The 16,568-nt window shown below is 40.2% G+C and overlaps 1 protein-coding gene across 1 annotated transcript in view; it reads left to right on the top strand.

Annotated features, from left to right (window-relative positions):
• Positions 1-1,051: 1,051 nt before the first annotated feature.
• LOC126092089 (DNA mismatch repair protein Msh6) overlaps positions 1,052-16,568 on the top strand; it is a 325,870-nt gene continuing 310,353 nt past the window's right edge. The window contains exon 1 of the mRNA XM_049907512.1: positions 1,052-1,264. Within this exon, the coding sequence (XP_049763469.1) occupies positions 1,144-1,264 (121 nt within the window). The 5' untranslated portion in view covers positions 1,052-1,143. The remainder of the gene's footprint in view (positions 1,265-16,568) is intronic.

Genomic DNA, 16,568 nt, shown 5'->3' with positions numbered 1-16,568 from the left:
ATTTGGAGTAGGAATTAAAATCCACAGAGAAGAAATAAAAACTTTGAGGTTCGCCGATTACATTGTAATTCTATCAGAGACAGCAAAGGACCTGGAAGAGAAATTGAACGGAATGGACAGTGTCTTGTAAGATGGATATAAGATGAACATCAACAAAAGCAAAACAAGGATAATGGAATGTAGTCGACTTAACTAGGGTAATGCTGAGGGAATTAGATTAGGAACTGAGACGCTTAAAGTAGTAAAGGCGTTTTGCTATTTGGGGAGCAAAATAACTGATGATGGTCGATGTAGAGAGGATATAAAATGTAGACTGGCAATGGCAAGGAAAGAGTTTCTGAAGAAGAGAAATTTGTTAACATCGAGTATAGATTTCAGTGTCAGGAAGTCGTTTCTGGAAGTATTTGTATGGAGTGTAGCCATGAATGGACGTGAAACGTGAACGATAAATAGTTTAGACAAGAAGAGAATAGAAGCTTTCGGAATGTGGTGCTACAGAAGAATGCTGAAGATTAAATGGGTAGATCACATAACTAATGATGAGGTATTGAATAGAATTCGGGAGAAGAGAATTTTGGGGCACAACCTGACAAGAAGAAGGGACCAGTTGGTAGGACACGTTCTGAGGCATCAAGGGATCACAAATTTAGCATTGGAGGGCAGCATGGAGGGTAAAAATCTTAGAGGGAGACCAAGAGATGAATACATTAAGCAGATTCAGAAGGATGTAGGCTGCAGCAGGTACTGGGATATGAAGAAGCTTGTACAGGATAGTGTAGCATGGAGAGCTGCATTAAACCAGTCTCAGGACTGAAGACCACAACAACAACAACCTATGTAACCTGCACTTAATCAATAAATATTTGTTTTATTAAAAATGAGAGTGTTTGTTTCCTTTGTTGAAAAATCTTTACCCTCCATTTGAACTTCGTCACTGCTAAGTGGCGTTAATTTATTTGCATGGGCTTACCCGCCTTGACGCTAGATGGCGGAACTTGTTTTCGATGCGCTTTGTTTTCATACGGATTGTCTGTGTTCACATGATGCCAAAGAGAACAAAATACTGCTTTGAGCGCATGTGGGCGAATTTTGGCGGCAATATTGTTTATGCGGTGACAAAGAGTGAACACGACAGGGTGAGATATGTCACAGAAGAATACGTTGTTTTCTTATTTCGGGCAGCCAAGTAAACGGAAATCTACAGGGCAAAACCCGTGTAGTGCCGAACAGAAAGTAAATGGAGCAGATGGGAAGCGGAGTAGAGGTAAGAAACTGAGTTACTACTGAGTGTTAGTGTTGTGGGGGGGGGGGGGGGGGGGTCGCGAATTACTTTTGATTTTCTTATGGTTTGCACCTGAATCGTACAGTTGAACGTATTCGAACATCGTCATTGCGCTCAGCTGTTGGTTACTGTGTGTATGCTAATCGAGTGACATATATTAATGAACTATACGATGTCGGGTATATGTATAATCTATCCCATTGTTATTGAGTATTAACAGTCCATCCTGTACGTCGTAAGAGCATTGCCTACAGGTTCTATGCTTTGTATAGCATGGAATCCTATGCTACTTTAGGGAAGTTGTTAAATCGTGTGATGTGTCCTCATATTTTTTACAATTAAACGTAAAAGGCAAATTTATTTTTGGTGTTTGTTAGTAAATAGGATTTGTTTTACTCTCAAAGTAGGCCTATTGGAATCTTGGGCTATCGATGCTGTTTCGTTAGTGAAAGGATTCCGGAAAAAAATAACATAAGTTACGTTACTTATGTTAATTTCTGCTGTTTATTACTTTTTGTGTAACGATAGTCTTTTAATGCGGGAATTGTGGTTCTATGTAGAATGTTCACTAACGCACGTGACATTTGTTTACTGGATAGGCAATTCATTCATGAGACCCAGAGGACTGTAGATAGTGGAGCACAGGGTGGTGTTATGTTTCTAGAGACCAGGAAAGCCCGCAAATCAATTTCTTATTGTTACCCCTTACCAAAGCTTATGCTCATGTAGCTATATATAATAGGTGACTATTTTCAATATATGTTGTCATGCTGTTTTAAATTTTTGTAATTTTAAATAAATCGACAACCATTTTAATTGAATAGATTACTACTCTCCACACACACACACACACACACACACACACACACAAACCGGGCACTGGATCCTGATTACAGAGAGTGTAGAATAGGATGTGTGACATGGTAGATGAGAACAAGGTAGAGCTGAGGGCAAGGATGGGAGTGACGAAGAGGGGAGGCTTTATTGACATACGTATATGCAAGAAGGGAGTTGTGGTTTTCCTTATTGAGGGATATATGTTACAAGCTAGCGACAAAAACAAAAAGGTTAGTTTTTAGCCATGTCATTTAGCTGTGGCAGTCATTTGCTCTATTGTTGTTTATAGTCCACATTAACATTCACAGTCTTTTGGAGCTGGGTTACTGGAAGAGTGGTTAAAGAGCTGTGGTGTTTGGTGCTGGCAATGGCAACAGTGATAGAAAATGGAGGGGATTTGCAGCTGTTCCCTCCATCTCACACTGTGTAGCAGCCTCCTGCCAACATCAAAGTAAATGTTGCTGTGCACAGTTAAATGGATTTACTGGTACTTAGTTGTAGCGCGCTCTGTACGAGACATTCTGTGCAATACCCTTGTAGCAGAATGGATGTTGACCACACTCAAACATAATTCCAAGCTGACAAGATGAGGCACAGGTGTATGAAACAGACTGTATTTACATTGAGAGAAGGCACACTTGAGAAATTGTCCTTCTGTTTTAATTTTTCAAGACTGTGGCAATAATTTTAGGAACTTGGTAATTGAACTGTTCAACGGGTTTCATCCCTTGTTAACTTGAAACTGTTAAAGAATTATCCATCATTTAATGAGAACATAGTGCAGAGATATTATGGCTCTTGATAGTAAAGACCTGTAGAGTGCTTCGGAGAAAGAGGGATAATTGAAGATTTAATAAATAGACTAATGATGACTGGGGAATAACATCCCCGATACTGAATGTGGAGGCATTTCCCAAGTTTTGCTTGTGGTTTATTGTAATAGCAGTGAATCCTTGCTCTCCAAAACTAATGTGTCACTGTAACTTACAACAAATTTCCAGTGACAAGATTAAGGCAGGAAATTTTGTCACTGGCCATTCTACATTCTGCAAACCACTGTAAGGTGTCCAGCAGAACAGTTGACAACATATGGAAACTTGGTTCTGGCTGTGAATCATGCTCAGTTAGCCAAATGGCAAGGAGACCACTCACGATAAACTGAAAATCTGGGTTTAAATCCCGGTCATTGTCATCATTTCATTATACAGCTGATAGTTGTCCGTATCCACGACTGCGAATAAATTTCATGTGTCTCTACATACTATGCTGCCTTTTTCTTGCACAATATCCTGCAAACAAGTAATGGAGGAGAACAGGTAGATTCCATATTCCTAAATTTGCTGAAAGGATTTGGCACAGTGTCACATTGCAGTCCGTTAACAAAGGTCATAGCAAATTGATTAGGTTCTCAGATATGTGTGAGGTTTAAAGACTTTTTTAAGTTGAGAAACCCAGTAGTGGACTTATTGTCCTGGATGGCAGGTATTCGTCAGAGACAAAGGTAGTCCTAGGAATGCCCCAGGGAAGTGTAATAAGACCACTCTTCATCTCTATATACATAAACTATTATACTAATGAGGGTGAGCCAGTGTTGCCAACAATGTTGGAATGAAAGAAGTGGACAAAAACCCTAAAAAAAGAAAAAAAAATTCTGTAAGGAATTGCAATGGAGACGAACCGTAGCTGTCATTTGACCTTATTTAGTCATGACAAGTACGCAAGATTGTTAACTAATATTATTTATTTACATATTATGTATTACAGTTTAAGAATTGAACAAATATTTTTTTATATCGATGCCTTCACTACCCGGTGCAGATTGCATAAGAGGCACAGAGGTTAAATGAATGGTAAATGCACCTCATGACATACACGAGGTGCGACAATAAGTAATGAGACTGATGTGGGGAAAAAAAAAGTTGCTTACCGTTTTAGTCAAGTTTAGTGTTGTCTCCATTAGAGTAGTTCCCTTCTCATTCCACACACTTTTTCCAGCGCTTCTGCCATTGATGGTAACATTTCTGGAACTCACCTTCTGTAATATCCTCCAAGACCCTTGTCACAGCTTTTTGGACATCTTGTGTCGTTTGAAAATTGTGCCCCTTGACCGCCATTTTGGTAATACTGAAATTTGTTTTGAGGTTAAAAATTGCTACACTGGCAGAGCAGTATGGGATGGCATGTTATCGTGATTCTTGCACAAATCTTTCTCATACCATGATCTTCAGTTGTTATTAGACGAACCGTTTCTCAATAAGTGTAAAAAGAGATTCTCTCTTTTCCATCGTAGTAGAAGCCTTGTCTGCTGCAAACCCCAGTAAATTTTCTTTGTAGGGGATGTTAGTTTTTTTTGAAAAAAGATAGTATGTTCATCTAATCTGATGAACCAAACACAATTAACACAATTAACACTCTAAAATGAGTGACGAGCTGAGTTCAACAACTCAGTGCCATACTTGGTAGAGTTTTCTACAAACCAATGTTTTACAAAGTTCTGCTACTGGACAGGGAAACCACGTTCCACAAAAGTTAACTTTTAGTGTGTGCACAGTGATATTAGTCAATGTGCTGCCAAAGTTTGTGAACCATTCAACCATGGTGACTGGACAGTTGGTGGGGTTGCAGAGGCCAGGCGGTGTCCATCGAAGAGACAGCCGATCGGCAGCAGGCGGCGGCGTCGTAGTGGAGTAACGTCCGTCAGTAGCTCTGGCTCAACATGAACTCTCTCTGGACAGCGGTGCGTGGGCCTAAATACTGTCGCACGGCAATACAAATGTCTCCCCTGGTGGCACTGCTAGGGCCGCCTAGTGGAACTGTTGCAAAACTGTTTTCTGTTGTTATTGTGCCATGTGGGTTGATGGCCGTACAGGCGAATGCTGCAACATGTCAGTTTGCTGCCAGTGAACTAACAGTTTTCTAATGGAGTTATACTGTTCCACCACTTACATGCAGAAGCTCATAAAAAGTATCAATAATATCCCCTGCATTAATACGTGTGACTAGACACAAGTGTTTTGTAATGCTTATATCTGTGGATTCATCCATAGTTAGAGGAAATGTATTTTCTCTAGTCTCTAGTCGCACCCTGTGTTAGCTGTCAGTGCCAGTAACACTCTTCATGATGGATGTCACTTTTGTCCACCTCCAAGTAACTTTTTTTGAAATCTCTTTATCTGGATGAACTGAGTTAACAAATTGCAGTAAACATTCCATTATGTTGAAAGAACAATTGTATTCTGCTACAAACGTGCTCAGTCTGACTTATGTTGCTTTTATCTGGTGGTTTAATATGAAGTACTTACTATAGTCTGATTAAAATTACTCGATAGTTGATGTCCGTCACTTGCGACTGCAGTGTTGTCACATTGGCATCCGGCTATCACTTCGTTATAAGTGACACCACACACACACACACACACACACACACAGTGTGTCACTTCACAAACGCTGTTAATGTGCAACGCAGAGCAATGTTGGTGCAACGCGGAGCAATGTTGGAAGCGGATACCATGATGTATAACAGAGAGAAGAGATGCTCTGTCGACAACTGATTTTAAGTGACCAGTGACTAAACTGCGGCACAAGACGCGTTTTGTAGCCCTGAATTTAAGCCCGTGACCGAAGTCAACCCACAACCTCATGATGTGCAATGTATCAGAGAAAACAGCAGCCAAAAGTCTGTGGTGAACTAAAATCATAACAGCTTTGTTCATGTCAGTTACAGCTAATCTCTATGAGCAAACTCAAGACAGAAAAATGTCAGTTTCAGCACTGGAAAACAAATTGCAATTTCTTGCTGTCATTTGTTAGTAACCTGAAACTATCCTCACACTTGGCTACACGAACTGCCATTTTACCAACCGAAGTGCGGTCCTGGTTGGCACTTGTTATAGATTATAGACAGTACTGGCGCATTTAAAATGAGAAAAAGAATGGTAGAAAAATAAGGGCAAATAAAAAAGTCAGTACAATAATGAAAATGATACAGTGAAATACTAGAAATTTAAAAAATACATTTGTATCAGGTAACTGAATAAAAGTTTAGGTTTTTGATTGGATTTAGAAATAAAAAAAAAGTTACTATTTTTCATGAGTTTCGTATCTACAACCTTCTAGACAAGAAGTCCTCCCCCTGCGGGTCCGAGGGTTAGAATAGGCCCCGAGGTATTCCTGCCTGTCGTACAAGGCAACTAAAAGGAGTTTCACATATTTCGGCTTTTATGTGATGGTCCCCTGTAGGGTTTGACCTCCATTCTTCAAAATTTTCCCGAAGAGCGAGCCAATTGGGGAAGGGCGCCCGCCTTAAAAGGTGCATCGTGCATTGAGGGCTTTAGCCCACTTTTTCATCGTCGCATTCCAGGCCCACCCATTCTCCATCTCTTGGGTGAGGACGCCTTCCTGGGTGTGTTTTCCACCATGCACTGTCGATTTCTGCATTGACGATGACCATGAACTTCTTTGCACCTGATATCCAGCTCAGTAGCCAGTCCATTGTGGTGGGGCCGCCATGTACCCTGTTGCTTGTAGCCCCCTGACCACACAGGAGTCGCTATGCTGATGCCTGCGCCGTTAACTCCTCACGTATGCCAAGGGGTAGATGAACATCCCCCTGGGGCGTCGGGACTCCCGGCAGTGGCATCCTGCCAGGTGGCCTTTTTCTTGTGGCTGGGTGGTGCCCATGGGGAGGGCCCCTGGTCGGAGTGGGAGGCATAAGGGCGGATGACACGCAATGAAGCATAGTCCATCATCTCTTGCTGGTGATGAAACACCAGCCATCTCTTTAGTGATCACGAGCGCAATTCAATGCACAGAAGTATGACCCCAAATCGTTCCCCTCACTGGCCACACCATGGGAGGAACGTCAGGCTTATGATGGCAGCGGATCTTATTCACCCCGGTATCTTGTATGTTTGAGAGCTGACGGGGAATGTTTCGTGATGATAAAGCCTCAGTTTTTTGTTTAGCATTTAGAGGACAAGTTTGGGGAGGAGGAGGGCTTGTCCAAAGTAAGATCTGGGTCAGTCTTGATCAAAACGGCATCCTCTGCCCAGTCACGGGAGTTACTCACTTGTGACAAGCTGGTGGATGTTTCTGTGACCATCAAGCCCCATAAGAGCTTAAATACGGTCCAGGTTATCATATTTCACAGAGACCTTCTTCTGCAGTCTGACGATGAGCTGCGCGCCAATTTAGAGCGGCGAGGTGTACATTTTGTCCGGCGTGTCCACCAGGGGTCCAAAGGATAATCAGGTTGCCACCGGTGCTTTCATCTTGGCCTTTGAGGGTGATACATTGCCTGAGGAGGTCAAGGTGATGGTCTACCGGTGTGATGTAAAGCCCTATCCCTCCCTCGATGCGGTCCTCGCCTCCCATCTGTGTCAACTGTGGAGAACACCATTCGCATTGCTCCCCTGACTGCAGGATTCTCCAGAAAGAAAGGAAAATTACGGAGTACAAGACCCTGGACAGACTGACCTACACTGAGGCTAAGAGAAAATTTGAACGCCTGCATCCTGTGGGTATGACATCGTCTTATGCCACCCCTACAACAGTTATGGCACCATCAGCACCACCAACCAGGTTGCCTCTCAGAGTCGTAAGACTACACCTGCCCCCTTGATGGTGGGAGTCATTTCCCCCCTTGTTGCTCTTGCACCACCTACTTCGGGAGCAACACCTCCGCCCCCCCCCCCCCCCCCCCTTCAGGGACATCTGTCCCCATTTCTAAGCTGGAGAAGTGTAAGTCTTCTTCGGCTTCTCTTGTTAGGAAGGAGTCCCTTGGATCACTCCCTTTCCAGGTTTCTTCTAGTGGGAAAGACGACACCTGCCAATGGCTGAAGAGGCGAAAAGCCTCTGGTCGTAGGGCTTCACACATCCTCAGTCCCGGAGACTGAGCCAGTGAAGTCCTCCCAGCCAGGGAAACCCAAGGAGCAGCAAGAGAAATCCAAAAAGAAAACCCCTAATTATACAGTAAGCAAGTGGCTGTAATTATGTAATCTACATACTTTAGAGTGACTTTAATCCACCTATTGTAAAGTCTAAATTTTTCAGGCAATATACCAAAATCGTTTTCAGTTGTCCTCTTGGCATGACTCGGACAAGAGCTGAAGTTATGCTTACACTTGTTCAAATTATCTCTTGGATGTGGGTGCATAAAGTACGTCATTAAAACATACGGAACTTGACTATCAGTGTTTGGTATGGTAGAATTTGCTCTTGCATTCACAAGGAGCCTGGTTGAAGTGCTTTACCTAAATTTTAATTGGAAGAAAATTTCTTTACATATGCCTCAAAATCAGTAGTAACAAATTTACATCGAGTGTCTACAAGAGCCAACAAAATTATCAAAAAAATCTTTTTGTAATTAAAGAATACTGATGTAGCGTTTGAAGGAGCCTGAATAGTAATGTGTTTCACATCCGAAGCTTCTATGCAGGTGGGAAAATTCCACATTTAATAAAAATCCGTACTGATGTTCAACATTTCTTCTGTCGGAGCAGTCATAAATTTGTCCATTATATTGCCTGTAATCGTGATGTAAATTTCTCTTACAATTTTGTGAACTGTACTATATCCCCTGTGGTAACTCAATGAAATCATGTTTAGTGTATCTCCAGTAGCCATATCTCAGAAAAAAGGTAGACAAAGATTTCACGGAGGGTATTAGCAGTAGCGAATCAGTATCAAACAGAAGAAAACACTAAAGACTGCAACACAAGACAGTAATTATGAATGTTGATTTCATATATTTAATTATCAATAAACTGTCAAAGTGTGTTATTTACATTATGTACTGACCAACCTTAAGCAAAAGGCGATCCGTTCTCTTGGTGTGATACTTTTCTCCAGTATGTGTTTCATTTTTCAATGTGAACTTGTAAGTAGTTCAATAGGAAGTAGAGTGAATTTTCTGACATTCTGAACTATTCATAAAACTTTGCTCCATTGTCCATTCATCCAAAATCACGGCAATCAGCATAAGATTGTCGCCTGAGAACTTTGCCATCCCAGCTGCTCAAGTGTACTGCACACACTGGAAGAAACAGTGGCCACTTTGAATGTGTGTTGTCGCGGCATTACAACTGGTGCAATCACGCGCTGGGCCAGTCATGCCACTGTCACATAACTTATTTGTGTGAAGTGAGCTTAAGAGCATTTCTTAAAGACTGAAGTATGCAATAGTAACAGCCATTTATAAACTTTAGGGGAGTTAAGGAACTGATTTCTAATTAAAGATCCATCTCCCTTCATCTTGTTTTCTCCAGTTTTTTTAGGGAATCTTACGTGCAACAGAATATTGAATGTTTCAGACAGTAATCTTTTACTATAGCTCATTTTGATTTCTGTAAAGACTTCTCTTCAGAGAAAGGATCATATGAACTCAGTCCCAGGAGAATTAAATGAGAATTACCTTCTTGCCACTTTTTGTGATCATGTCAGCAGCTTTAATTATGCAGAACAGAAGATTCTGCTCGGAGAAACTAATGATATGGCGTTAATGACAAAAGTGGATTGTGTTAACAAATGATTCCACAGAAATAATACTAAATTGAGAGTTGGGAAACATTTGATAAGGTGTCTCGCAAGGTTTAGTATGTGGCCCACACCTGCTCTTGACCGGCATAAATTGTTAACCTTATACATTGGAGGACTCTTAAAGGAAGTATCTGGACACAGGCTGGAGAGCAGAGGAACAGGTTTAAAACTGGGTGACAGCAGACAGCTCTGTTGACTTACAGGAAGCTATTCCGAACAAATAAAAATAACTTGCATGTGCCAGAAGTAGAGAGAAACGGGCAGATATTCGATAAGGCTCCGTGTGTAAAGTTCTTAGTCATCCAGATGTATAATGAATTGAGGTGGATCCAGCTTGCACGTAACTCTATTGAGAAGCACTCAGTTATGCCTGCTATGTACTTAGAAATCTCTCCCATTGGGTTGACTTGCAGACAAGATAGCTAGCGTACTTCTCATACTTCCGTGCAATAATATCTTAAGGCAATCTTCTGGAGCAGCGCAGCTGTGGTAAAAAAGTATTTTTAACAGATTGTGCATGAAGCATATTATGTAAAATTGATAATGGAAAATGTTACAGGAACATTTGTGGGCCAATATATTTGATTTTTAAGGGTGGGAATGTGTTTGGGGGAGGGGGAGCCAAACAGCTCATTAAAAAAATTGTTTTTTAGAAAAAAGCTATTACTTGCAATTTTAATTTCTTACAAATCTATGCTAGTTATCCATGCAGTCACAGTTCTTCCCTAAGCATGCTTCATAACATGCCAGCTGCTTCAACCTCTTCGCATAGATGTTTTCCACCTGGGAATTGAACTAGTTGACAATGGCAGTTTTGAGTTTGTCATCTTCAGGCTGTAATCACTGGCCATGTATGGTTAGGACTGTAGGATTGAAAAGTTGCCAACAGAAATACTGACTAATGTCCTTCATGAGGGCAGTGGTGTGTCGATATGTGTTGTCTTCAAGAGGACTGTTCCAGACAACAGTTCCTCATGCCAGCAGTTTCGGATGACACTTCAGTTTTGTGAATGTTTCACAAGACATGTCTACTGTATTTGTTGATCCACAGTGCAAGAAATCAAGGAAAGGAGTGCTCTCCTGTCCTTGAAAATTGTAGCTTTACTGACAATTTTATGTTCTCCATTTTTCTCTATCCATCTCGGTACTTTAATTTTGCCTCTTTCTTGCTTCTTCACAGCCCAATTTCCAAAGTCCTATGGAGACACACACCACATGGGGTATTTAACGTACCTTTTTCTTTACTCTAACTCCAATTTGCTGCATAGTGTTTCTGTTTCTGGGAGTCTTGATTTTTCATTGCAGTTCCTGATTTTATTTCTTTTTCACTCATTCCGTCATCAGTTAACTTGCTCCCCAAATACACATGCTGAGCAACCTGTTCAATTTTATCATCCATTGTTTCCGCTTCATAACTTATGTGTCATGTACTCTTATCTCCCTATGCTATAGTTTTCTTTGTGATAATTTCATTCTGTACTCTTGCAATTATTCAAGTCTGAATAGGGTCATCCCATGTCAATTCAACCAATTTGAGAAAATGTTCCAGCTGATAGTATCCGATTTGGCTGAAATTTAGCACACCAATGGTACCAAGTGTGGAACACTCGTGTACAAAATTTTAAGTTCCCCTGCCAATTAGTTCCAGAATTATGACTTGTGAAAGAAGGTGGCGTGACCCGGAAATTGCAACCCGCATCTGGCAATCCATCTTCAGACCCAACTTCAGGTCTTAATAACTTTGGAACTATTCAGCACAGTCCAGTGAAATTTTTACAACCCAGTAACATCCACTTAGAGAACACACTCTATGAATCAAAACACCAACAACATATTTCTGAGGGAAAATAAAAAATTCCAAAATGTGATTTAAAAAATTTAATGCGTTAAAAGGTACATATTGTAGGTGCCCTCTATGCCAAATATAATTCACTCAAAACGGGTATAAATTTTTTTGTGGTAAGCTTAATGTGGCCTAAATACACACAGAGCTCATCTTGCCCATATCAGTCACACAAACAGAGTTACATGCACACAAAAATTTGAAAAATTAACTGCAAAACATGGATTTTCTAAGCATGGTAGCACAAAAGGGACAAGTGATATCCAAGCCAAATTTCGAACACTGCATAAGTAGACCATAATATAATGTGTGTCAAAATTTCAACTTGTTATTGCAACGCATTTGTGTACAATGGAAGTTGACAGAGATGTATTTGGTTACGTTTCTTTTAACACGATTTAGCAAGTAATAGTGATGATGCAGACAGCTTGTTTCAGATAAAGCTGTAGCAGTTATTGGGAACCATTAGGCAACAGAAAGTTAAACAATGGTAGTTTTCAGAGAGAGAATGAGTCATTGTTAGGCAGGAACAACAAAGGAAACAAGCAACAAATACAGGTTAGACATGTTTTTAAGATTCTAGTTCAGACTGGTCAGTACTGTTGTGGAAAGTCAGTAAGGAGGCAGAAGAGTGTACTAGTGGTGCTTATGTTCAAACAAGTTGCAGTATTGGTAGAGCACAAGCATCTGAATGTCATAAAACAACATACGGAACAAAATGTGGCATTCACTTTGTTCTGTATGATCTGGATGAATCGGACCAAGATTTGTTGCTATGAAGATTCCGGATGCAATCCGTGTGCACAAGAAGCACGGTTCCAGAAAACTTTAGTGTTTGTTATCATCATATGAAACTGTTTCTGGATAAGTATTCTTTCCTACAAAGAAGTTGTTTTGATCCATTTCGGATTCATAAGAAGACAGTGAAGTGTAGCGTCAGAGAAACTGATATAAAATCAGTATTGAAAGTGAATCAGTGCGCGGGACTTAACATGAAACCCGGACAAAAGTTATGGTCCAGGTGTTTTACACTGCTATAAAATGATAATTTACGTGACAGTGACGAAGAGCATCAGCCACCTACAACCACAGCGGATGAGCAATTAAATACTTCAGTGACTGCTCTTGGTTTGTCTCCCATTAAGACATACAAAGTTGGGAAAAGAGACAGGCCCAGCTATGGTAGAAGAAAACTACAAGAAGCTCAAATGGAATTAAAACACAAAATAGCTGACACACTAATGGTGGAAGAGGAAGAACTATCTGCTCCAAAGGAACAGAAATCATGCCAGAAATGCTCTGATTTGGACAAAATTGTGCATGATTTGAAAGAAAAATGTGCCATATCCACACGCCAGAAAAAAGTAGCTACTCTTATCCTTGCACCTTCCAGCTGGTCTATTGACTACACTGCAAACGAATTCAATGTTTCTACATACATGGTAAAGCAAGCTAGGAAAATAAAAGCAACCCAAGGAGTGCTTCCACAACTTCAGCAGGCTCAGGGTAAGCAATTGAGTTCAGAAATAAAGGTGCTAGTGTCTGAGTCTTATGAAAATAATGACTACAGCCAAATAATGCCTGGAAAAAGACTATGTAACGGTGTAAATGGGAAATGTTCGTGTACAGATGCAAAAAAGACTGTTGCTATGCAACATATCAGAACTATATGTAGAATTCAGGGAAAAGTATCCCAATACCGAAGTAGGTTTACCATCTTTTTTCGATATTCGGCCAAAATGGGTTGTGCCTGTAAGTGCAAGGGACACACACTATGTTTGTGTATGTGAGACCCATCAAAATGCTAAACTGATGTTTGCTGTTATAAAGGATTCTGGTCTGCATTACAAAGGTGCGTGACATCAGTTCTTACCAGGTGTGAAAAGTGTCCTGGTAAGGCAAATCTTGCAATATACATGAATAACAAACTGTATGGTGAACTCCTTATGGATGATGATGATGAACTTGTTTCTTATAAACAATGGACACACATGGATCACACAAGTCTTGAAACAAAGCAAAGTACAAACTGACAACACACAGCTTCACAGCAACAATACAAGTGGCTTATCTCTAGTTTTGTAAGGATAATTTGAAACAAGATGAAATTATAGTAATACTTGACTTTACCGAAAATTATGCATTTATAGTTCAAGATGCCATCCCAGGGTATCATTGGGACAACAGTCAAGCAACTCTCCAGCCATTTGGAATTTACTATAGAGGGGAATCAGGCGATGTGTTTGTCATGAACCTGTGCATTTTTAGTGACTTTTTAATTCATGGTGCCATTGCAGTTCCTGCCCACATTCGCACTGTCATGGCATATGTGAAAAACAAGCTGCCTCACATACATTTTGCTAAATACTTCAGTGATGGGACAGCTAGTCAGTACAAAAACTGTAAAAGTCTCAAAAATTTATGCATGCTTTACCATGATATTCAGATTCACGCAGAATGGAATTTTTTCGCAACGAGTCATGGTAAAAATGTATGTGATGGTATTGGTGCTACCATTAAGCACATGGCATCACGAGCTAGTCTTCAGCACCCTACAGGAGGTCACATTCTAACACCTCTTCAATTATTTACCTGGGCACAGAAAAATATCTCTGGCATACAATCATTCTATGTTTCGAGGTGAAATCAATCGAAAAGTTGCTGAAAAGCAGACTAGAACACGTTAAAACTGTTTCAGGCACAAGCAGCCATCATCACTTCTCTCCAGCGGACTCTGACAATGTGCAGATGAGCAGACTGTCCATTTATAACTATAGGTTCATGCACAACATGTGTCTTCACAGTGTGTCTGACTCAGGATTCAGAAGGAAAAGCAGCAACATACAACCAGGTTGTTATGTTATTGCTGTTTATGATGACAAATGGTACTTAGGATGTGTTGCAGAGTGCTGTGAAGCAGATGGTGATGTATTTAAGAACTTCATGGCACCAGCAGGACCAGCAAGATCATTTCATTGGCCACGTTTGGCGGACAGGTGTTGGATTCCTTTTGAACATATTCTTATGACAGTTCCAGTTCCTACCACAGTGTCAGGAAGACAGTACAATTTGCCACTCAATGTACAGAATACAGTAGCCAAAGTGTGGGAGAACTTCTGGTCGAAGCACAATCGACTGGTTTTTAGCAGTTAAGGTGCAGTAAACATTGATAGGTTGTGTTAATCTGTCTATATGTTATTACTTAGTGATTAAACAGTTGTGGGAGAAGATAAGAAGAGGCAGAACAATTTACGATATGTTTTTACAGAACTGTGTTGTGGAACAATGGGCACATCACCAAATACATCTGTCGACTTCCATTGTACACCAATGTCTTGCAATAACATGCTGAAATTTTGAGATATATATCACTATGGTCTACTTATGCAGTGTGTGAAATTTTGCTTCGATACCACTTGTCCCTTTTGTGCTACCACACTTCAAAAATCCATGTTTTCAGGTAATTTTTCAAATTTTTGTATTTTCATGTGCATGTGACTCAATGTTTGTGACTGATATGGGTGTGATGAGTTCTGTGTGTGTTTAGGTCACATTAAGCTTACCACAAAAAAATTTATACCCTTTTTGAGTGAATTATATTTGGCATAGAGGGCACCTACAATATGTACCTTTTAACGTATTACATTTTTTTGATCATATTTTGGAATTTTTTTTTATTTTCCCTCAGAAATATGTTGTTGGTGTTTTGATTCATGGAATGTGTTCTCTAAATGCATGTTACTGGGTTGTAAAAATTTCACTGGACTGTGTGGAATAGTTCCAAAGTTATTTAAGACCTGAAGTTGGGTCTGAAGATAGATTGCCAGATGCGGGTTGCAATTTCCGGGTCACACCACCTTCTTTCAGAAGTCATAATTCTGGAACTAATTGGCAGGGGAAACTAATACTTCGTACATGAGTGTTCCACACATGGTAGAATTAGTTTACTGAATTTCAGTTAAATCTGAGACTATGAGCTGGAGCCCCAGGTTGAACTGACATGGAATAACCCAATACTGTTCTTTGAAGGGAGAGTGCTCTGTTTAAGAGCAATAGCATTTCATCAGCTAAACAGATGTTGCTGATCTTCCTGCATTCTTCTCTAGTTGTACTGCATTCATTATCAAACAGGTTGTTTCATAATTCATATTGCAGGCTTCTAGAGTTGAAGAGGGGATTTAATACGTAGTCTTGAACGGACTTGTGTCCAGAAATGAACTGTTTGAATATAAAAGAAGTTACAAGATGGAACCACTTTGAAATCTTCCACTTAAAGGTACAGTCTGTAATGGTAGATCTATCTGTGCAACACATGTACCTAGGTCTTTTTTGAATCATCTCAGCCTGTCATGTGCCATTTGTGGCGTCAGAGCTCAGTTGTCTCCGCTGCGTGCATACCATGAAGTTGTAAATTTGAGAGTGATTTGATCTTCTAACTAGGTATATTTCCAGCCATGGTTTCCTTATCAAAATTTTATCCACTAAATCGCCCCTACATCCTCTGGAGGTCAGTCTATCATACTATTTCTTAGCTTCATGATTGTCTTCTGTCTTGTGTGCAAATGCTTAATTAGTCTCGCCTCCGTACAATTCAGCTTCAGTTTTTAATTTCAATCATCTTATTTCATTTCATGTAGTTAGGAATATTTTTTATGCCTGATAATTGCATAACATTAGTCTTTTTAACATTAAGGATTAAGCTGTCTGTTGCGAACCCATTGTAAGCATTTTTCCATTATTCTCCTGGTTGTGTAAGGTATGGATGTGTTTGGACCATTTATCAGTATACTTCATCATCATACTCATTTTCGTATTACTCATTAGTGCCTGAAGATGTTCAGTGCTACCACTGGGCTGCCAGCTGAACAGAACTGTTTCCTTCTCTTCTGTCCATTCACTTCTTGTAATCCAGGTCTACAGCCTCAATAATTTTTTTTAAATGAAATAGTTTACCACTTTTGGCTGTGAAAAGCCAAAAGCGGAAGTGATGTAATTTAAAGTGCGTGCAGTCTATTAGTAGGATAACACTGAACTTGAATATCTAAATAATGTCTTAATTTCTCACTACTT

This window comes from Schistocerca cancellata, chromosome 7 (assembly GCF_023864275.1).
Source record: "Schistocerca cancellata isolate TAMUIC-IGC-003103 chromosome 7, iqSchCanc2.1, whole genome shotgun sequence".
In the NCBI taxonomy this organism is placed as follows: Eukaryota; Metazoa; Arthropoda; class Insecta; order Orthoptera; family Acrididae; genus Schistocerca; species Schistocerca cancellata.
This window is presented reverse-complemented; position numbering and strand designations above follow the sequence as displayed.